The sequence below is a fragment of the Tachyglossus aculeatus genome, chromosome 16 (assembly GCF_015852505.1).
Source record: "Tachyglossus aculeatus isolate mTacAcu1 chromosome 16, mTacAcu1.pri, whole genome shotgun sequence".
Lineage (NCBI taxonomy): Eukaryota > Metazoa > Chordata > Mammalia > Monotremata > Tachyglossidae > Tachyglossus > Tachyglossus aculeatus.
In genome coordinates this window covers 32,389,540-32,413,092 of record NC_052081.1, presented here as the reverse complement: position 1 = coordinate 32,413,092, position 23,553 = coordinate 32,389,540, and the positions used below count along the sequence as shown (strand labels likewise).

General features: G+C 46.9%; 1 protein-coding gene across 1 annotated transcript; it reads left to right on the top strand.

Moving 5' to 3' along the window:
• Positions 1–214: 214 nt before the first annotated feature.
• Positions 215–22,207, top strand: DUSP5 (dual specificity phosphatase 5). Its single transcript, XM_038758298.1, has 4 exons — positions 215–620; positions 12,755–12,897; positions 16,884–17,103; positions 20,510–22,207. Exons 1-4 carry the CDS (start codon positions 218–220, stop codon positions 20,908–20,910), a joined length of 1,167 nt encoding a protein of 388 aa, XP_038614226.1. The 5' UTR covers positions 215–217; the 3' UTR covers positions 20,911–22,207.
• Positions 22,208–23,553: the final 1,346 nt, after the last annotated feature.

Here is a 23,553-nt window from a genome sequence, read left to right as displayed (position 1 = left end):
GCGCCCTCGGGGAGGGGGGGCGTGTCCTCCGGAGAGGGGCGGGGATGCCCATATATGGAAGGCTGGGCGACGTCATTCGCCTAATATGGGCAGAGCCGGAGAGGCCCGGTGGGGGCCGCCGGTATAAATAGCGGCTCCCGAGCGGAATCCCCGTCTTCGGCGGGGCGGGGAGGGGGAGAGGCGGCCGTCCGGCCGGCTCCCGGACCGAGGCGGCGGGATGAAGGTGACGTCCCTGGACGGCCGGCAGGTGCGGAAGCTGCTCCGCCGGGGGTCGTCCCGCTGCCTGCTGCTGGACTGCCGGCCCTACCTGGCCTTCGCCGCCTCCTGCGTCCGGGGCTCGCTCAACGTCCACCTCAACTCGGTGCTGATCCGCCGCGCCCGGGGCGGCCCGGTGCCCGTCCGCTTCGTGGTGCCCGACGAGGCGGCCCGGGCCCGGCTGCTGCGGGACGACGGGGCCCCGGGCGGGGAGGGGGAGGGGGCGGGGGCGGCCGCCGTCGTCGTCGTCCTGGACCAGGCCACCCGCCACTGGCAGAAGCTGCGGAAGGACAGCACGGCGCACATCGTGCTCAGCACGCTGCTCAGCGGCCTCCCGGCCGCCCCCAAAGTCTGCTTCCTCAGAGGTGAGGCCCGTCGGACCCAACAACAATAATCATAATAATAATGCCGTGTCATCATCGTCCTCATCAATCGGATTTATCGAGCGCTTACGATGTGCGGAGCACTGTACCAAGCGCTTGCCAAGTATAGAGACAGTCCCTACCCAACGGCGGGCTCACCGGCTAAAAGGGGGAGACAGTGAACAAAACCACCATAATAATGAGAATGGCATATCATCCTCATCAATCGTATTTATCGAGCGCTTACGATGTGCGGAGCACTGTACTAAGCGCTTGGCAAGTATAGAGACAGTCCCTACCCAACGGCGGGCTCACACTCTAAAAGGGGGAGACGGAGAACAAAACCACCATAATAATGAGAATGGCATATCATCCTCATCAATCGTATTGAACCCTTACAATGTGCGGAGCACTGTACTAAGCGCTTGGGAAGTCCAAATTGGCCACATAGAGAGACAGTCCCTACCCAACGGCGGGCTCGCACTCTAAAAGGGGGAGACGGAGAACAAAACCACCATAGTAATGAGAATGGCATATCATCCTCATCAGTCGTATTTATTGAGCGCTTACGATGTGCGGAGCACTGTGCCAAGCGCTTGGCAAGTATAGAGACAGTCCCTACCCAACGGTGGGCTCGCACTCTAAAAGGGGGAGACGGAGAACAAAACCACCATAATAATGAGAATGGCATATCATCCTCATCAATCGTATTTATTGAGCTATTACGATGTGCGGAGCACTGTACTAAGCGCTTGGGAAGTACAAATGGGCAACATAGAGAGACAGTCCCTACCCAACGGCGGGCTCACACTCTAAAAGGGGGAGACGGAGAACAAAACCACCATAATAATGAGAATGGCATATCATCATCATCAATCTTATTGAGCGCTTACGATGTGCGGAGCATTGTGCAAAGCGCTTGGGAAGTCCAAATTGGCCACATAGAGAGACAGTCCCTACCCAACGGCGGGCTCACACTCTAAAAGGGGGAGACGGAGAACAAAACCACCATAGTAATGAGAATGGCATATCATCCTCATCAGTCGTATTTATTGAGCGCTTACGATGTGCGGAGCACTGTGCCAAGCGCTTGGCAAGTATAGAGACAGTCCCTACCCAACGGCGGGCTCGCACTCTAAAAGGGGGAGACAGAGAACAAAACCACCATAATAATGAGAATGGCATATCATCCTCATCAATCGTATTGAACCCTTACAATGTGCGGAGCACTGTACTAAGCGCTTGGGAAGTACAAATTGGCCACATCGAGAGACAGTCCCTACCCAACGGCGGGCTCACACTCTAAAAGGGGGAGACAGAGAACAAAACCACCATAATAATGAGAATGGCATATCATCCTCATCAATCGGATTTATCGAGCGCTTACGATGTGCGGAGCACTGTGCTAAGCGCTTGGGAAGTCCAAAGTGGCCACATAGAGAGACGGTCCCTACCCAACGGCGGGCTCACCGTCTAAAAGGGGGAGACAGAGAACAAAACCACAGTAATAATGAGAATGGCATATCATCCTCATCAATCGTATTTATTGAGCGCTTACGATGTGCGGAGCACTGTGCCAAGCGCTTGGGAAGTATAGAGACAGTCCCTACCCAACGGCGGGCTCGCACTGTAAAAGGGCGAGACAGAGAACAAAACCACAATAATAATGAGAATGGCGTATCGTCCTCATCAATCGTATTTATCGAGCCCTTACGATGTGCCGAGCACTGTACTAAGCGCTTGGGAAGTATGGAGACAGTCCCTACCCAACGGCGGGCTCGCACTGTAAAAGGGCGAGACAGAGAACAAAACCACAATAATAATGAGAATGGCATATCATCCTCATCAATCGTATTAATCGAGCGCTTACGATGTGCGGAGCACTGTGCCAAGCGCTTGGCAAGTATAGAGACGGTCCCTACCCAACGGCGGGCTCACACTCTAAAAGGGGGAGACGGAGAACAAAACCACCATAATAATGAGAATGGCATATCATCCTCATTAATCGTATTTATCGAGCGCTTACGATGTGCGGAGCACTGTACTAAGCGCTTGGCAAGTATAGAGACAGTCCCTACCCAACGGCGGGCTCGCAGGCTAAAAGGGGGAGACAGAGAACAAAACCACCATAATAATGAGAATGGCATATCATCCTCATCAATCGGATTTATCGAGCGCTTACGATGTGCGGAGCACTGTACTAAGCGCTTGGCAAGTATAGAGACAGTCCCTACCCAACGGCGGGCTCGCAGGCTAAAAGGGGGAGACAGAGAACAAAACCACCATAATAATGAGAATGGCATATCATCCTCATCAATCGGATTTATCGAGCGCTTACGATGTGCGGGGCACTGTACCAAGCGCTTGGGAAGTCCAAATGGGCCACATCGAGAGACAGTCCCTACCCAACGGCGGGCTCGCAGTCTAAAAGGGGGAGACAGAGAACAAAACCACCATAGTAATGAGAATGGCATATCATCATCATCAATCTTATAGAGCGCTTACTATGTGCGGAGCACTGTGCTAAGCGCTTGGGAAGTACAAATTGGCCACATCTAGAGACGGTCCCTACCCAACGGTGGGCTCACAGGCTAAAAGGGGGAGACAGAGAACAAAACCACAATAATAATGAGAATGGCATATCATCCTCATCAGTCGTATTTATTGAGCACTTACGATGTGCGGAGCACTGTACCAAGCGCTTGGGAAGTACAAATTGGCAACATGTAGAGACAGTCCCTACCCAACGGCGGGCTCACAGGCTAAAAGGGGGAGACAGAGAACAAAACCAAACATACTAACAAAATAAAGTAAATAGAATGGATATGTACAAATAAAATGGAGTAATAAATATGTACAAACATATACATATATACAGGTGCTATGGGGAAGGGAAGGAGGTAAGATGAGGGGGACGAGGGGGAGAGGAAGGGGCTCAGTCTGGGAAGGCCTCCTGGAGGAGGTGAGCTCTCAGTAGGGCCTTGAAGGGAGGAAGAGAGCTAGCTTGGCGAATGGGCAGAGGGAGGGCATTCCAGGCCCCGGGGGATGACGTGGGCCGGGGGTCGATTTGCAAAGCGGTGCAAGGTCTCCCCCTTTTAGACTGTGAGCCCACTGTTGGGTAGGGACTGTCTCTATATGTTGCCAACTTGTACTTCCCAAGCGCTTAGTACAGTCCTCTGCACACAGTAAGCGCTCAATAAATACGATTGATTGATAATAATGGCATTTGTTAAGCGCTTACTATGTGCAAAGCGCTGTTCTAAGTGCTGGGGAGGATACCAGGTTATCAGATTGCCCCACGTGGGGCTCCCAGTCAATCCCCATTTTCCAGCCGCCGGACGCAATGATATGATAATGATAGGATAATAATGAGAATGGCATCTGTTAAGCGCTTACTATTTGCAAAGCGATGCAAGGTGATAATAATAATGGCATTTGTTAAGCGTTTGCTATGTGCAAAACGCTGTTCTAAGCGCCCCATTTTCCAGCCGCCATACGCAATAACAATAATAATGGCATCTGTTAAACGCTTACTATTTGCAAAGCGATGCAAGGTGATAATAATAAAGGCATTTGTTAAGGGCTTGCTATGTGCAAAGCGCTGTTCTAAGCGCTGGGGAGGATACAAGGTTATTAGATTGCCCCACGTGGGGCTCCCAGTCAATCCCCATTTTCCAACCCCCGGATGCAATAATAATATTAATAATAATGATAATTGCATCTGTTAAGCCCTTACTATTTGCAAAGCGATGCAAGGTGATAATAATAATGGCATTTGTTAAGCGCTTGCTCTGTGCAAAGCGCTGTTCTAAACGCTGGGGAGGATACCAGGTTATCAGATTGCCCCACGTGGGGCTCCCAGTCAATCCCCATTTTCCAGCCGCCCGATGCAATAATAATAGTAATAGTAATAATAATAATGAGAATGGCATTTGTTAAACGCTTACTATTTGCAAAGCGATGCAAGGTGATGATAATGATGGCATTTGTTAAGCGCTTACTATGTACCAAGCGCTGGGGAGGATACAAGGTTATCAGATTGCCCCACGTGGGGCTCCCAGTCAATCCCCATTTTCCAGCGGCCGGATGCAATAATAATATTAATAATAATGATAATGGCATCTGTTAAGCGCTTACTATTTGCAAAGCGATGCAAGGTGATAATAATAATGGCATCTGTTAAGCACTTACTATTTGCAAAGCGATGCAAGGTGATGATAATGGCATTTGTTAAGCGCTTACTATGTGCAAAGCGCTGTTCTAAGCGCTGGGGAGGATAGAAGGTTATCAGATTGCCCCACGTGGGGCTCCCAGTCAATCCCCATTTTCCAGCCGCCGGACGCGATAATAATAATAATAATAATAATAACAATAATAATAATGGCATCTGTTAAGCCCTTACTATTTGCAAAGCGATGCAAGGTGATAATAATAATGGCATTTGTTAAGAGCTTCCTATGTGCAAAGCGCTGTTCTAAGCGCTGGGGAGGATACCAGGTTATCAGATTGCCCCACGTGGGGCTCCCAGTCAATCCCCATTTTCCAGCCGCCGGACGCGATAATAATAATAATAATAATGGCATTTGTTAAGCGCTTACTATTTGCAAAGCGATTCAAGGTGATAATAATAATGGCATTTGTTAAGCGCTTACTATGTGCAAAGCGCTGTTCTAAGCGATGGGGAGGATACAAGTTTATCAGATTAGCCCACCTGGGGCTCCGAGTCTTAATCCCCATTTTACAGACGAGGGAACTGAGGCCCAGAGAAGTGAAGTGACCGACCCAAAGTCACACAGCTGACAATTGGCGGAGGCGACATTCGAACCCACGACCTCTGAGTCCCAAGCCCGGGCGCTTTCCACTGAGCTACGCTGTTCGCTGATCAGGGTGTCCCACGTGGGGCCCCCAGTCTTCAGCCCCATTTTCCAGATGAGGTCACTGAGTCACAGAGAAGTAACTTGCCCAGACTCACACCGCCAGGATTTGAACCCGTGACCTCTGACTCCCAAGCCCGGGCTCTTTCCACTGAGCCACGGAAGGAAGGGGCGCTGGGGGGCTGAGGTGGCGAACACTGTCAAGTCCTAAATCAATCAATCAATCATTTATTGAGCGCTTACTATGTGCAGAGCACTGTACTAAGCGCTTGGGAAGTGCAAATTGGCAACATATAGAGACAGTCCCTACCCAACATTGGGCTCACAGTCTAAAAGGGGGAGACAGAGAACAAAACCAAACATACTAACAAAATAAAATAAATAGAATAGATATGTACAAGTAAAATAAATAAATAAATAGAGTAATAAATATGTACCAACATATATACATATATACAGGTGCTGTGGGGAAGGGAAGGAGGTAAGATGGGGGGGATGGAAAGGGGGACAAGGGGGAGAGGAAGGAAGGGGCTCAGTCTGGGAAGGCCTCCTGGAGGAGGTGAGCTCTCGGCAGGGCCTTGAACCTAAAGGTTCGGGGTGAGCAGTGTCGCCCTTCCAAGGGTCCCCCCCTCTTCCCATCCCTTTTTCCCGGGGAGGCAGGGGCCGAGGAGGACCGGATAACTTTTCAAGAAAAAGGGAATTCGGGGCGGGGAACGCGGGACAGCAGGGGGAAAAAATGATGGTATTTGATAAGCGCTTCCTATGGGCCAAGCACTGTCCCAAGCGCTGGTGTAGATCCAAGATATTTAAGTTGCCTCACTTGGGCCTCACCGCCGTCATCCCCATTTTACAGATGAGGGAGCCGAGGCCCAGAGAAGTTAAACGATTTGCCCAAAGTCCCACAGCTGATAAGTAGCGGAGGCGGGATTAGAACCCACGACCTCTGACCACCCAGGCCCGGGCTCTTTCCACTAAACCAGGCCGCGTCTCTGGGAGGAGCTTTGCCCCGGTGGGAGCCCCGGACCCAACCCCACGTCCGGTTTCTGACGGTTTCCCCGAAAGCCCCCCTGGCCCCTCTCCTCCCGGTCCGATCGGCTGCATTTCGGACAAAATAATAATAATAATAGCATTTGTTAAGCGCTTACTATGTGCAAAGCACTGTTCTAAGCTCTGGGGGGGGGATACAGTGTGATCAGGTTGTCCCACGTGGGGCTCACAGTCAAACCCCCTTTTACAGAGGAGGGAACTGAGACTCAGAGAAGTTAAGTGACTGGCCCAAGGTCACACAGCAGACATGTGGAGCAGCGGGATTCGAACCCACGACCTCTGACCCCAAAGCCCGTGCTCTTTCCACTGAGCCACGCTATTCCCTTCCCCCCCTCGGGGGCTCTTGGGGGGACGCCGCCTGTGAGACTCGGTTTGCGAAAGAAACCTCGGCGGGGAGGGCAGGGTTGTCTCCATGGATCATGTCCAGCCTCCCTCCGCACTCTTCCCTCCTCTCTCCCCCGAGCCCAACCCCCGCCATCCCAGCCGGCCAGTAGGATTTTCGGGCCGAGGCAGGCCCCCCGGCCCCGAGCCGGGCCTCCCTGAGAGATCCCTTTTAGACTGTGAGCCCACTGTTGGGTAGGGACTGTCTCTATATGTTGCCAATTTGTACTTCCCAAGCGCTTAGTACAGTGCTCTGCACATAGTAAGCGCTCAATAAATACGATTGATGATGACTGATGATCCCAGCCGCTGCCACCGGGAAAGATCCCGATCGAACACCCAGTGGTAAAGTACAAAGGTGTCCTCGTTTAAAAACGAGAAACCTGAGGAAATAGACACGCCGACCTCTTGCAAAGATCTCCTCTCTGACCCTGTCGCCTTGCTACCGCCTAATGTATTCTCTCTTCGTCCTGAAAATTGCTTACCTCCTTTAGTTACTGTTCTTTTCCCTCCTCCCCACCCTCCCCCACTCCTTTTCTCTTTCCTCACTCCCTCCCGCCCCACCTCCCCCTGCCTCTTTCCGTTTTTAAACTCCTTTCCTGGCTCAGGAACCCCTGCAGGACCCATCTTCCCCTCCCAGGAGCCATTAAACAGAGCTATCTGGAATTGCAGCTCTACCCACCCCCTGGCCCGGTGGGAGGAGGGGTGGGATGGAGGAAAGAAGGCTGGAGGTGATTGCTACTGAGGTCACTCACCTAGAGAAAGGTACCATTACCCCTGTGGTGATTGCCCAAACCAAGAGAGATGGGGAGGTATGGCAAAGAATATCAGCCGCCCATTCCCAGACGGTGACAGAAACAGGCCTGGAGCTTCATGTGCGCGCTGATGCTCGATGAACATGACAGTAACAATAGTGCCATTCATGAATTGGAGAGGAAGCCACATCAGGGCCCCAGGATACCACTTTTGGTGACGGTGGGGGACTTCTGGAAACGTGACTTGAAACTGATGACGTCTGTAGCGTTCTATTAGTTTTGAGTCCCGTGCAAGTGCCTTTAACTTATGATCCTCCATTCTGATTTCGCTCACGATAATTTGGGTTTGGAGAGAGGTAGCGAGAGACAGTGATTCCAAGAGCCAGGGCCCAGATTCATTCAGTCGTATTTATTGAACGCTTACTGTGTGCATATGATCCAAAGGTTCAGATAAAGGATCTGTCAGTTAAATAGTGAGTTTGAAGCCTTTGCCTCAAAGCCAATTTCCCCATCAGGTCAGAACACCGAATCTCTGCCAGAAAATTAAGCCTTCTGAGCATCCTGAACTCCAGCTGTTTACAATTGGCAGTTCTGCCACTCTAGGCTAGTGGCAGGCTCGCAGAGGAGCAGAAGTTCTTCCCCTTCTGCAAATAAACTGTTTGCAATTGGATCCTTTTAACAGATCACGTTCATCAACTGCTCCGAAAGCAAACAACTTTTGCTAGAAGTTTTGATCCTTCTATATCAAGACAGTAAACATGAATAGGCACCTATCTGTTCCAGGCCCCTTCTGTTCCGTATGATGTTCACCTGTCTGACACAGACCAGAACTCCTAGCCGGTTTTCTGTAATAAGGGTAGAACCAAATTCCTTCATTGGTGAGTGAGGCTCAGAAAACAGATGGAGGCTTTTAGGGACAACTTCACCAGAAATGGGTGGCTGTGGGTTTCTAGAGTTTCATCAGGGAACTAGATTTCACAAATGGTACCAGCAATTTTTTTCCAATATTGTTTCTCTTGATTTTAAATCCACCATAGGATTTTTAAGATTCAGGAGTTTTAAAAGGCATAGCTTTGCAGGAAACTCTTCCTTGGCCTGTCTCCATTCTGATCCCTCAGCCTCTTCAAACCCAACAGTGCCGATTTAGTACAGGAAACCGTTTGAAGTGACTGTGGTTTAAGGGAGACCATCTTTTTGCTCCTGATTCCGGAATAGGACATTCAAATCCCACCCACTGATCAGAAATGAAGGCTCCCTACAAGGTTTCATTGTGGTGGAATTTCACAGAATTTCAACTCTAAAGAAACCGACTGGCCTGGGAGTGGGTGAGGAGAAGGAACTGAGAAATGTGACTTTGGACTGAACTTGGAGGGAAAATGCTGTACTTCCTTTCTTTAAGATAAAAGGCCTGATGTGCTGTGGGTGTGTTTGTTTCCCTTTGTAATGCCTGGAAAATTCTGTGGCTCCCCTCTATCAGTTTCTAACAGCCAAACTGATCTGCCCCCCCAAAAGCCATCTTGGAAACTGTCATTAATCCAGCCCTTAATATCCTCAAACCCTGGTATAGATCTGGGCTCCAGACAGGAGTCTTGTCTCTTAAATCATTGGAAAATGTTCCATGCACCATTACTGTCTCCGGCAGCCTCGATGCAGGAGATGAGGAGAGAGTGTATCTGAAAGATTTCTTACCCTGACACCCTAAGTTTCCCCCATTTAGCCATTTCTTAACTAAGGTTAAGGCTCTCCGGCGTGCTGTGTCAACAGCTGTCAGGATTTGTCCAGATCCAATCCAAGCCCTTCCTTCCACCCTGCTGATCCCTATGCATAAATCAAAAGGTCGGGCGGGGGCAGGTTTTCTCTCTTCAGATCCTCACTTCAATCAATCAATCGTATTTATTGAGCGCTTACTATGTGCAGAGCACTGTACTAAGCGCTTGGGAAGTACAAATTGGTAACACATAGAGACAGTCCCTATCCAACAGTGGGCTCACAGTCTAAAAGGGGGAGACAGAGAACAGAACCAAACATACCAACAAAATAAAATAGGATAGAAATGTACAAGTAAAATAAATAAATAAATAAATAAATAGAGTGATAAATATGTACAACCATATATACATATATACAGGTGCTATGGGGAAGGGAAGGAGGTAAGATGGGGGGATGGAGAGGGGGACGAGGGGGAGAGGAAGGAAGGGGCTCAGTCTGGGAAGGCCTCCTGGAGGAGGTGAGCTCTCAGCAGGGCCTTGAAGGGAGGAAGAGAGCTAGCTTGGCGGAGGGGCAGAGGGAGGGCATTCCAGGCCCGGGGGATGATGTGGGCCGGGGGTCGACGGCGGGACAGGCGAGAACGAGGTACAGTGAGGAGATTAGCGGTGGAGGAGCGGAGGGTGCGGGCTGGGCAGTAGAAGGAGAGAAGGGAGGTGAGGTAGGAGGGGGCGAGGTGATGGACAGCCTTGAAGCCCAGGGTGAGGAGTTTCTGCCTGATGCGCAGACCTCACTTAGAGGTCCTTAGATTTCAGCTTTGGTTTCCTAGACTGCTCATCCTTCACACCAGTTAAATCCAGAGCCCAAGGCCCTGCTGATGCGCCGGACTGGACGAGGTGCCTTGGAGGAAATTTTGAAAACCGTGCGAGTCAATAAAATATATCCCGAGCACCTTTGTGTGTAAACCTGTAAGGCGCTGTTTGCAAGTACAAAGACTCAAACATGGTCCCTTCCCCAGAAGGAGACAAATTAAATATAAACACAAAAACCTACATAACACAAGTGGCAGAAGCGTAAAACTACTTCCCCCTCGTCCCCCTCTCCATCCCCCCATCTTATCTCCTTCCCTTCCCCACAGCACCTGTATACATGTATATATGCTTGTACATAGTACTCTATTTTACTTGTACATATCTATTCTATTCATTTTATTTTAATATGTTTGGTTTTGTTCTCTGTCTTCCCCCTTCTAGACTGTGAGCCCACTGTTGGGTAGGGGCTGTCTCTATATGTTGCCAACTTGTACTTCCCAAGGGCTTAGTACAGTGCTCTCCACACAGTAAGCGCTCAATAAATATGATTGATTAAAACACATGCAAATATGCATGAAAAAAATAGAGAAACGTTTTAGAGAGATAGAGGCATAGGAAGAGGTTCAAAGAGTATCTGGACTGCTTGGACTAATCTAGGAGGGCTTCCTAGGTGAGATGAGCTTTAGTTGAGTTTTGCAGGAGCTCAGCTAGCTGGAGGGAAAATGAAATCCTACAATATTCTGCCCTCGCACTTTTCATCCTGAGTTCTGTACAGGGGTGGATCAGTCAGCAAACATCCCTGCTGCCCTGACAAAATGACATGGATCAGAGTCACTGTTGATGACCACAAAGTCCAGCCCTTCAGTGGGGATGAGTAATATGGCATTTGCACAAGTGACCTCAAGGGAGGCTTGGGCTTCGTAATGGGAGGTGGGGAAGGAGAGAGTGAGCTAGCTGGAGGACTGATGATGGGAAGATGACTCATTCTAGGAATCGCTGCAGCTTCTGCGAGGCCAAGGCAATCTATTATCCATTCAGCTGATGCAGGTAAAAATCGGTCTGGCTCTGTTTTTCTACCTTTTCTTTCCGAATTTCAGGCAAGAGAAAACACCCACAAAGCATCAAATTAGCAAAATGCCAAAAAAAAAAGACCCAACAACAAAAAACCAGTAGAATCTGGTGACCAAAACAAACATGATCAGGGTGGTATGGAAAGATGCAGGTTTCCGAATTCCATAAATAGGAAAAATACGTCTGAGCAAAAGTAGGTTTGGAGGAGGAACAGAATTTGCTTGGCAGGGTGCCTGGCAGTAAAGGAAATCATAGGGAAAGTGGTCCACTTGAAGAGGCACCCTTTTAATGTGGTTTTCCATAAGAATGGCATAGTGAAGTTTCCTTCAGAGGGTTCAGAGTCAACAAGAAACACTAGCCCTTTTGTTTCTCAGAGGAATATGCCAGAACCCCAGGAAGTTTATATACTTAAATAAGCTTGGACTCAGATAACCATATCTCTCTCCAGTCCTTGGTTCTTGGGAGTGAATTTGCTCTCAAGGAACAGTCTTCCAAGGGCTTTAAAAAAAAAAAATGTGAAAAGGGGCATGCCCTTCTCCTAGGAGGATACGGAGGATTTCCAGCCTTGATTCATATTGAGCAAATGATGATGAAGAGAAGAAGCTACTACAGAATTTGCCTTCGCTTCAGGTCCTGTCAAACTTCAGCTTATATCAAAATTGTCCTCTTTTACCTTTGATGGAGAACTGTGAGCTAGAAACAGAAAAGATTACCATTAGAGCAATTTGAAATGTAAAGTGCGTATGAGATTGCTTCTAATTCGAAGGGAGGGAAAGATCATCAACCTTGGTCTGAACTGGACAGAGCACGTGGAGCACCTTGGTTTTCAGAACCTGCTGTGCTAAATTTCCTGATACTTTATTGTCAGGTATCTAATGGGGTTACTTCAAAGCCTCTTCATTCCCTCCCTGTCCTTTGTGATTTCATTTTATTCATCATCCAATAGCAAATGACTCTTCTGTGAGTGAGTGTGTGGTGAGGCTATTTTAAATGAATTCTGTTGCTGCTGTGCATATTGATATTGTGAGAAGCTGGCTTGGTCCAGGGCTGTTTATTAATCGAATTTTGGCTGTTGGCATTACTGAGCCCCGTTGTTGTTGTTAGGTAAACATGAAAACCTGGGTCTTTCCTTTACCGGAAGGGATTTAGTTAATATTTGCCAGAGGCAAGAGACTTCCATTCACAGTTTAATCTGCCACCGGTAAATTGAACAAGTTAATGATTGACTAGCTAAACTATATTTCATTTCTCTGAAAGCTCATTTCTTTTTAAAATTGATGCGGTTCATGAATGAAACTGCTGGATAGTTTAGATTTTTTTTTTTTTAATGTCACAGTTCGCTGATGTACAGCCTGGAATCTTGACTCTGCAGGAGTCGTAAAGCATTGATCTGGGAAAAAAAAAAGACCAAGACCTGAAGATGACTTAATTAAGTGTATTTCCTGATGTAGGTGGAGAGAACTAATGCTTGCGTATGTCGTTCTTTTTACTAGGAGGATATGAGACCTTTTACTCACAGTATCCTGAGTGTTGCGTGGATGTAAAACCCATTTCACAAGAGAAAAGCGAAACTGAGAAAAACCTCATCAATCACTGTGAGAGGCAGAACATTAGCCACAAACCGGCTTACGACCAGGTATGTTTCAGGGGGAAGTCCCTCAACTTCCTGTATCTGGCTCCTCTGCCCCATAGACTCTTCCTGTGCTTATCTCCTTTGTTATTTACTGATGGGTTGTACCTTCTGCAAGCTAATAACTGTCAAGTCCCATGCTCTTGGTATTTCCTGAACTAGAGAACAAAATGATTCTGTTGTGTAAATAGGTAGTCAGGAAGCTAGTTGGTTTGCTGATATTTATTCTGTAATTTTGATGAGGAGTAACAGAGAGCCAAGCGTTTCTGCTACACATTCCTTTTTTAAAAATCCCTTGGCTTTCTATTGCCCTTTGGCTACAAGGGCTCACATACTTATCTCATTCATCCTCTTTTATTCAAAAAATATCCTTGAGTGACAGCCCTGTGAGGTGAAGCAGGAATAGAGGTTGTACTCTTTAGAGGTCGGGAAACTGAGGCAAAGAAAAGCCAAGCAACTAGCTCTGAGGCCCTCAGAGGAAGAACCGAGCCAAGCCAGTTCTTTTGCCCCAGTTCCAGGCTCTACCTGCTACATTATCGTTCTTTGCTCCTCACTTGCGGGTCCTTTTTTAGAGCTTTTAACAAAATATATATGTGTTTGTATATGTGTGTGTGTGTGTATATATATAATATTTTCAAGTCAGCATAAAAAGGGCTTGTAGTTAGATGGTGCCTAAAAAGATAGAAAGAGGATTTAAAAGCATTTCTATAAAGTGGAAATTTCCTGACTGTAGTATAGCACATTTTAAAAAAATGCTGGCATTTAGCATGTACTTTTAAACATCCCTGGGGTTAAGCCTATTTGCAAGTCCTGAAACAAAGAAATTCCCCACAGCAGATCCAGGGCCGAGACATAAACAACTTCCCAAGTTTAAGCTCCTCAGTAGGGCAGGAGTAAACCTCACAGTATTATTGAGTCTGTCTTGTAGAGCGTGGCCAGTTAAAAGGAACCCAAGTATGCTGAAAAGCAGACAGGGCAGGAGGAAATCTCAGTGAAGTCAGTCAGTCATATCTATTGAGCGCTTACTATGTGCAGAGCACTGTTCTAAGCACTTGCGAGAGTACAGTGCAACAATATGATAGGTACATTCCCTGCCCACAACAAGCTTACAGTCAAGAGGGCTAGATAAAGTTTTTCAGTGCTTCCCACCTCTTTTGTTCCAAGGCACTGAGACCTAGGAGGGGGTTTACGGGGACTCATACCTCTTGGTCATAAACCAGGTGGAGTGAGAAGGCAAGAAGAAGTTGGATAGTGGAGATCAGACTACCCCTGATGCGTTGTGAGTCTTTTTCATTCTAAATTCTGTCCTTATGCGAGGACACTCAGGAGGGCAACTGTACATACACAATAGAAGCAAACATGGTGGAAACTTGGAACTGACGCATCCCAAAAAGGTCACCCGTTATTCTGTTTTACACACCCTGGAGAAAATAGGCTGCCTTTCTCAGGGCCAAGCAAAGAGTACATCTTTTTGACACTGGCCCCTGCTTTAATCTTAAACTATAGTGAATATCCCATTATCAGGGCTTGAACATGATATGAAAAGCCAGTCATCCACAACATTTCTTCCTCCCAGTCGTGGGAAGAAGGTTCTCCCCCTCAGGCCTCTAGCAAGCTGGGGCTGCTGAAGGATGTTGTGGAGGTGGAAAGAGTAGCAAGGGACCCTACAGCCTGTTGGAGTCCTTAACCTACCAAAATGTGCCATCCGGTGAAAAAGACTGGCTGCAGAGTGTGCTGTCTGTTGGCCGGTAATTATCGGTGTGTAACCAGCCCGGCTAGAGAATCTGATGTAGTAGGAGACCCATTTGCCAAAATCCCTCCAGTGGGGTTGACAGGGGAGTGGATCGGAGCTAAGTGAGAAGGAACTGGAAAGCTCTGATCCTTGTGTAGAAAAACTGGGAAGTTGGGCCAAAGAGTCGTTGCATTTGATTGGAGATCCCAGGAAACACACTTCAAGCACTTACTATGTGCAAAGCACTGTTCTAAGCGCTGGAGAGGTTACAAGGTGATCAGGTTGTCCCACGGGGGGCTCACAGTCTTAATCCCCATTTTACAGATGAGGTAACTGAGGCACAGAGAAATGAAATGACTTGCCCAAAGTCACACAGCTGAAAGTTGGCGGAGCCAGGATTTGAACCCATGACCTCCGACTCCAAAGCCCATGCTCTTTCCACTGAGCCACGCTGCAACACCAGAAACTGCCCCCAAGTAAATATCTAGAGTTGCACATGGGGTTACTTGCTCCATCATCAAGTGGAGGAACTCTTACTTTCCAAAAAGTAACTGGATAACTGACCGTGAATGATGCAGAAGAGTGAGAAAATGACCACATTTAGGGAGTTTTCTCCAAATTACTGACTCATCCCTCCATGTCACTTGAGCTGGAACTTTTAACCAAGTTCGTTCTGTTTAGATTGGTGTGTAGGGGGGTTGTTTGTTTTTCAAATAAGAGGAAGAGAAAACAGAACTTGCCTGTGTTGTGAAAGCACTAAGTGCCCGCTTGGGAGACCAGGTCTTGTGGGAATTCACCTGGGGAAGTCTCTGGTCTTAAACGAGTGTTTCAACCGTAGAGGAGTCAGGGTGATGTCCTGATAACCTCCAGGGCTTCTGTGGTCCTTGGAAACCAGGCAGGCTTCATTTCTGCCTTGATGAGAGGAGCCACGCGGGCAATTCAGAGGAAAAACATCAAACTAAATTACACGTGCGTGGTCAAAAGGAGGCCAGTTCCAGAATCTCTTTCGATATTGGGAGCTGATATTGGGAATTAGTGGCAACCTGCAAGAAGCTGGATAATAAGAGGTCAGAGGTAGCAGATTATCTTATGGTCTGTATATAATATTTTGCTACAAGTGGATTCTAAATTAATTCTAGTAGTAAGGATCGGAGAACCTTCATCCTCCTTCTTGTATGTAACCACTAGGAAATGGTTGGGACATTTCCCAAGACAAGAGACCTACTGGGGAGTAAATGATGGAAAAAGTTCAATACACAAAGATGCTTTGAAGGATCTCTGTCTCTGTCTCTCTCTCTGTCTCTCTCTCTCTCTCTGTCTCTCTCTCTCTCTCTCTCTCTCTTCTCTCTCTCTTCTGTCTCTCTTCTCTCCCCCCCGCTTCTTTGCACTTTCCTTCTGACTTTGGGAAGGCAATCAAGACAAAATCTGTAAAGAACCTGGGGAAGTCACAGCCGTGTCCATAAACCTGGCATTTGTCTGATTGTGAGTTCAAATCTACCATTTCCATGTTGCTGTATTCTCGTGAAGGAAATAAACTTTTGATGAGAACAGAATGGTAGCTGTCCCCTAGAATTTGGATTAGCTGTTAAATCTACTCCTGAAGGACACTACCGTTTTTTCAGTTGCTCTTCTTCTAAACTGGCGCAGGCCATTTGAGTGTGATATTGGTAGAAATCACATACTCTAGCAGTAATGTGTGGTTTCAGCTCAAGGTGGAAGAAGATCCTGGGTTTTCCCCACTAAGTTGGGTTTTGTGAGGCTTCCAGGCAGCAGTTGACTGGGTATATGTTGTGTAGGTAAACCTTTCGGGGGAGTCTTGCCGTCTTCGTACCCTGAATAAAAATTAGTTCACCTGTCAGCCACCTGGAAGAAGGTGGATGGGGTAGTGGTTGTGGAGGTGGAGAAACCCACAGTGCTTTCATATCAAAGAATGCTGGGTGATGGCTACAAAAATAGATTTTAAAAAGAAGGAAATACTCTTTGCACCGATAGCTTGTTTGATTTTCTTGTCTCACAGCTGTGGACAAGAAAATTAAAACCTTTTCTGTGTAGGTTTTTCCATTATGATGATTCAGAGGCCAGTAATACTAGGTTAGAGAGCTATCCAGTACGGAATCCCACCCACAGAATTGCTCACTGACTAGTTCTACCTCGGAATCAAGAAATAAATGTCCATTTGTTTCACAGCAAATAAGTCATTTTTTCCCTAAAGAAAGAAGACTATTATATATGTTTTGGTTGCTGTTCTTTCTCCATCTAGGGTGGTCCTGTTGAAATCCTCCCATTCCTCTACCTTGGTAGTGCCTACCATGCTTCCAAGTGTGAGTTCCTAGCAAATCTTCACATCACTGCCCTGCTCAATGTCTCCAGGAAAAGTTCAGAATCCTGCATGGAACAGTATCACTATAAGTGGATCCCAGTGGAGGACAACCACATGGCCGATATCAGCTCCCATTTTCAGGAAGCAATAGACTTCATTGGTATGTTCAGTCATTATCTTGTTGTAATTTTCTGATTTGGGTTCTTTTGGACAAAGAAAATATGTAGGGGTTTTTTGTTTGTTTAAAGAGGTCCTGGCACCACTTTTATTCAGGGAAAAGATTAATGAGGTTAAAATCTTAAAAGCGTTGGGGAATAAAGAAAATTGCGGAAATGAGTTGGCAAATGGGATTTTTATGGTTATTAATAGGAGTTTTAATTTGGGAGATAAATGGATTAATATAATTTTATAGCAATCCTCACTATATGGCAAATTTTGCTATCATTTACGGCTGAGAGGAGAGCAAAGAAACAAACAACCTCCCCCAAATCTTTGACTCTATCTACATAGGCTGGGAAATTTGTACAACAAAATAGAAAAGACTGAGAGATCACTAAATAATGCATTCAACCCCGAAGTCGGCACTTTCTCTACAATTGGATTTCTGGAATCGAGTGAAAGGGTTGACTTTGTATTTTCCAGGAAACATAATGATTCCTTGATTTTTGACGTTCATTAGCCCATTTTTGTCCCCACATCATCCCTCTGAGGTAGGAAAGGCTGGTATTATCCCCATTTTGCAAAGGGGAAAATGGAGGGGAAGCTCAGGTGTGAAGAAATTAAGTGACTCATCTAAGATCACATGGCAGGCAAGTGGCAGAAGTAGTTCTCTAACTTCTAGACCTGCATGCTTTCCACTACCCAATACCACAAGCTGGATTCCAAGACCCCAGTGAATTTAATCACTTATTTCAGAATTGATAAATGTTGTATCCTTTTTTAAAAAATCTAATATCCTCATAACATCCCTGAGGAGATATTCTTCCCATTTTTTACATATTAGGAAGTTGCAGCGCAGAAAGGTTGAGGGATTCGATTAAGGCCACACAGTATAACAGTGACAAAGTCAGGGATTCAAACCAACATCAGCAGGACTGAATCAGTTTGACCTAAGCATCTAGTACAGTGTTCTGCTCACAGAGAGCCCTCAATAAATGCAATTAGATGGATGAATGACTTTGAAAACAAACTCTGTAGAGCAAAGGGACCTGTCTTTTAGGATTGGAGAGGACCTTTTTCATACAAGTGGGGTTCCATTCCCAAGGATATTCAATCTGTGAGAAGCCCTCTACAAAGAATGCTTCATTCTCCCTTAGTTGAGAAAAATGACTTTTACACCCATCATTGAAAAGAAATTCGACTTGCATTAGGTTATCTCAGAGGAAGCTGGAGAGAAGCAGGTGCCTGGTGGGGTAGAGGCGGTGGGACTGCTGGAAGCCACCACATTTACAAAGTGCAAGAAATCATTCTGTGGTGTCATTTTGGATGCTCAGAGCCTGGTCAGCCTAATTGTGATTTCAGAAAAACCAGGAACTTGTTTTCAAGCAAATTGATTTCTATTCAGAGAAATCTCCCCTGAGGCAAATCACCAATTCTTTCCCAGTGTTATCTGTAATGTATTTGAATTTCTAAGTGTCTCTCCAGACTAGACTGTAACTTCCTTGCAGGCAGGGATCGTGTACATCAATTCTGTTGTATTGTACTCTCCCGAGTGCTTAGTACAATGTTCTGCACTCGGTAAATACAATCGATCGATTGGGGCAGGCTGTCCAATACTTTGGTACAAATTTGGATTTCTAAAGAAAGCCTTCAAAGTTTCATAAAGCCGAGGGGGCATGGTGAACCCCTCTCTCTGGCAGATGGTTAAACCACCAAGGGCAACCAAATCTCTCCAGGTCTGCAGACACCTCGCTTCCCCTCCGCAGCAATTCCTAGAGAGGATGGTGGCTCTGTGTGAAGAAATTTTTACCAATCACATATTCGCTGGGAATGATTTTGGCCTAGCTTTGCCTTCTAAGTCTGTCGTCGAGTTATCTAACTAAACTCGTTAATCAGTTCATTAAATCCAGCTCTGTACTTTTCACTGGGTCTATTACTGTGTGTATTTGTAATATAGGTTGGCTCTGTACACCTAAACCTGAACAATATTTTGAAATACTTGGAACATTTTTCCCAGGCTATTACCCAGACCTAGGGAGGTTTAATGCATCCTAATTAGGGTGTGTGGGGAGCAATGCCTTGAGTGCTACAAAGGGAAGTTGCAGGATAGTAACACCTGTAAAGTACCCTGTGGTTTAAATGGGTGTAGTGAAGTTTGGGTGGAGACTCTGGGACTCCAGTGTTGATCCTGATGAAAAACTGGTCCTGCTCCCTGGGTCTTGCTGATTCTTGTGAGCTGGAACCAGGCAATTTGAAAAATTAGAATCCAAAGGGAGTACAAAATCAGACCACCGTCATCCCCACTTTGTGTGGAGAAGCCTGTCCTTTTTCCCCCATTCCAAGATATTCCCTGCTTGTCGTCTTTCCATTTGGTGGTGTCGACTTCTGCCTTTTGGCCTTTGAGGGAAACTCCAGCGGAGGACCCAATTGATGTGTTTGTTTTACTTTGGCTGGATGCTGACTCAATTGAAAACTTTAACATTTCTTTTAAACTTTTGAATAATTCCCCCTATCCCCCTATCTTATCTGTGGGTGAGGTAGTGAGTGCTTGCCTTCCTGGACTTATTTGGTCTTCCGGAGGAACTTAACTTCCGTTGGTTTAACCATTTCCTCCCCCAAAGCAGAAGGGGCCCTTGAATTTTGTAGTTTCAATTTAGGGAGGGATTTCCACCCTCTCCACCCCGCCGCCCCCACTTTTCACTTCTCAAAGGGCAGAAACCTGCAGCAATTGTCATCTTAAGCTCTTCTTTTTTGTCCCCCCCCCCCCCGCCGCCCAACAGTTAAGGTTGACTTTTTACACCACTGAAAACATTTTTGAACTCTAATAACAATACTTGGGCTGGTGACTTAACTCAATGACTTCCATTGTTAGTAAGATGGTAGTTTTCAGAAGCCATTTATATCCTCCGTCAAGTCCAAGTATCACTTTGCTAGGTTATAATTAGAGATTGTACACTGCTTATTGTACATTGGGTGGTGAGAGCCCCGGGGATCTGAGCAAGACATCCCAGCCCAGGAATCAAATGCCAGGCAGGGAGCCAAAACCGCTCCCTGCCAGTCAAGGCCAGGGCATCAACTCCTAGCCCAGACATCCCCACCCGGTGCTTCCGGCCCAATTCACTATCCCAGATCCATCGGTGGCGGAGTCAAGGCTCCCGGTCTCTACACTTTTACAAATGTAATTTAGGCAATCCCATCCTGAGTTCAGGCTTTGCATCGGAAGTGTCCAGTCTGCCCCTCTGAGGGCATAGGAATTTGGGGAAATTGGGCAGGCGTGTCCTCTGAATATATAAGCGTGGATGCTCTTCTGCCCTGCTCTAGATCAGCCCTGCGTTTGCTCTAACTTGATGCCGTGACCTGTGTCAGGATGATGACTGACATATCTGCCCCTCATTATTCTTTTCCAGACTGCGTCAGGCGAACCGGAGGCAAGATCTTGGTCCACTGCGAAGCCGGAATCTCCCGTTCCCCCACCATCTGTATGGCTTATCTCATGAAGACCAAAAAATTCCGCTTGGAGGAGGCTTTTGATTACATCAAGCAACGTAGGAGTATGATCTCACCCAACTTTGGTTTCATGGGCCAGCTGCTGCAGTATGAGTCAGAGATCCTGTCTTCCACTCCCAACCCCCCGGTTGCTTCTTGCAAAAGGGAGGCTGTGTCTTTTTTCGCAGAAGAACTGACTCTAAGCCAGGGATTTGAAGGCTCTTGTTATACGTTTCCTACCTCGGTGCTGACCACAGTGCCCATCCACTCTCCAGTCCATCAGCTGAAGCTGAGCCCCATCGCTGCCTCGTCATCGTGCTGAGGCGCGGGTTCTCTGGCCCCAACTGTGATTTTTTCCAAATGAGGACATTTCATAGATGTGCAATACTGAAGACCTCGCTGATTTCATCCCAACCAGAACTGTGGCAGTAGAGGCTTCGCTGTCTATAGGAAACGGAAACGCTTATACGCCCAACCCGGGTTTTTCAACAACCCAACTGGCCGTAGGGACACGGACTCTCTTCAGTTTTCCCGAGAAGACACCCAGCCATCTGTGTTTCACTGATGTGCATTGACTACTGTACTTCCAGACCAAAAGCTTCCCAGGGTCGGGACTCCCTGTCCCTCAGGACTGCTTAATCCCATCTCTTGCCTTTTTCCTGTCCAAATGTCGGCAATAAACGGCTGCATTGTGGAAGAACGAGCAATGTCGGCCGGTGGGGTGGAGGTGGGGGGGAAGAGAGAGGTGAGGGGAGAAGGCACGAAATAAGCCAATTCTTTTTGAAGGAAGCACAATTGTCATCTTACCCTTCTTAGGTGGCAGGAACTGGAACTTTGGCTGCATCTGCCTATTTTTTTGCCTGTTGCTTCAGGGTCTAAACTGATCACCAGCTGGAATCAGGAAAATAAATCTCTCCACATGGGATGTAGGCCTGCCCCACTTGATACATTTTGTGTGGCTGGCTTACACCTTTCTCCGGAGAGTCTCACTAGTTGCTGCCTGAGACAGACAATCAGAGTAGCAGAGTAGAGATCTGTTGCATTTTGGCAGATCACTGTGTTTCTGCATTTCCCACTGCTTTAGCTTTAAAACTCCCAAAACATTTGGGAATTTTAACTGAAGAAACTGGGCCGGGCTGGTCCATCTTATCCAGCACCTTTAACTGCATGGCCCTCTTAATACTTGAATGTCTCTCGACACCACACTAAGCAAAGCAACTCTTCCATCATTTTCAAACAGCAACTACCGGATCTTAGACCAAAAATTCCCCACCACCCCCTATTTTAAAAGTGTTACCTACTCGTATCCTGTGGGCCAGTGGCATAGAATTTCTGCGTTTCTAGCTTGCTGTTGTCGTACGTACATATCTGTGTTCACTTTGTGTTTGTTCTCGTGCAACTGTTTCATTTTCTATCCCGGGGGGGTGTCTTTGAGCTGTTTGCTTCTGTAGTTCCCAGATCTGCAGGGGCTCCAACACTGTAGTTCTCTTCACATTTGTCAGTTATTTCTACAGGGGGAAACGGCAATAATTTCCTGAAGCAAATATGTGACTGTGAAAGAAAGATGACATGTGGTTGTGTGTTTTTTATAGTGTAAAATAAAAATTGAAACAAAAAAATCCTTTGTTTAAACAGCTCTCATTGTCCTGACTAATGTCATCATCATTCACTCATTCATTCAATCGTATTTATTGAGCGCTTACTGTGTGCAGAGCACTGTACTAAGCGCTTGGGAAGTACAAGTTGGCAACATATAGAGACAGTCCCTACCCAACAATGGGGTACAGTAAGTGCTTGGGAGAGTACAACACAGCTGGTACACACCCTTTTTAAAAAATGCTTTTTTTAAGTGTTTACTATGTACCAGGCGCTGTACTAAGTGCTGGGGTAGGTACAGGCTAACCAGGCTTTGGACACAGTTCTTATCCCATGTGGGGCTCATGGCTTCAATCCCCATTTTATAGATGAGGTAACTGAGGCACGGAGAAGTTAAGTGACTTGCCCAAGGTCACACAGCAGACAAGTGGCGGAGCTGGGAATAGAACCCAGGAGGCAGGGAAGTCAGCAAGGAGGCTGATACAGTAATCAAGGCAGGGTAGGATAAATGCTTGGATTAACGTGGTAGCACTTTGGATGGAGAGGAAAAGGGCAGATTTAAGCAATGTTGTGAAGGTTGAATGGACAGGATTTAGCGATGGATTGAATATGTGGGTTGAATGAGAGAGAAGTCCGGGGAGGTTAAGGTTTGGGAGGGAAGATAGGTTCTGTTTTAGACATGTTAAGTTTGAGATGACAGGTGGACATCCAAGTAGAGATGTCTTGAAGGCAGGAAGAAGTGGGAGACTGCAGAGAGGGAGAGAGATCAGGACAGGAGATGTAGATTTGGGTGATATCTGCATAGAGGTGGTAATTGAAGTCACCAGAATAAATGAGTTCTTGAAGGGAGAAGGTGTAGATGAAGAACAGAAGGGGACTCAGAACTGAACTTTGAGGGACACCCACAGTTAGGGGATGGGAGGCAGAGGAGGAACCCGTGAAAAAGACTGTGAATGAGCGGTCAGAGAAATAGGAGGAGAACCAGGAGAGGTCAGTGAAGCTGAAGTTGGATAATGTTTACAGAAGCGGGTGGTTGATAGTGTCAAAGGCAGCTGAGAGGTCGAGGAGGATTAGGATGGAGTAGAGGCTATTGGATGTGACCTTAGAGAGGGCGGTATATATGGTATGAAGGGGGCAGAAGCCATACTGGAGGGGATCAAGGAGAGAATTGGAGGAGTGGAATTTGAGGCAGCAGGTGTCGACAACTCACTCAAGGAGTTCGGAGAGGAATGGTAGGAGGGAGATGGGACCATAACTGGAGGGAGCAGTGGGGTCCAGGGAGGGTTTTTTCTAGGATAGGGGAAACACGGGTATGTTTGAAAGCAGTGTGGAAGAAGCCATTGGAGAGCCGAGTTGAAAATAGTTGTTG

What these genes read in the sequence shown, in the direction of transcription:
- DUSP5 (XM_038758298.1), top strand. Translation starts at nt 218, where the DNA reads ATGAAGGTGACGTCCCTGGACGGCCGGCAGGTGCGGAAGCTGCTCCGC. An exon ending in CAAAGTCTGCTTCCTCAGAG is followed by an intron (nt 621 to 12,754) that starts GTGAGGCCCGTC and finishes TCTTTTTACTAG; the next exon opens with GAGGATATGAGACCTTTTAC. An exon ending in ACAAACCGGCTTACGACCAG is followed by an intron (nt 12,898 to 16,883) that starts GTATGTTTCAGG and finishes TTCTCCATCTAG; the next exon opens with GGTGGTCCTGTTGAAATCCT.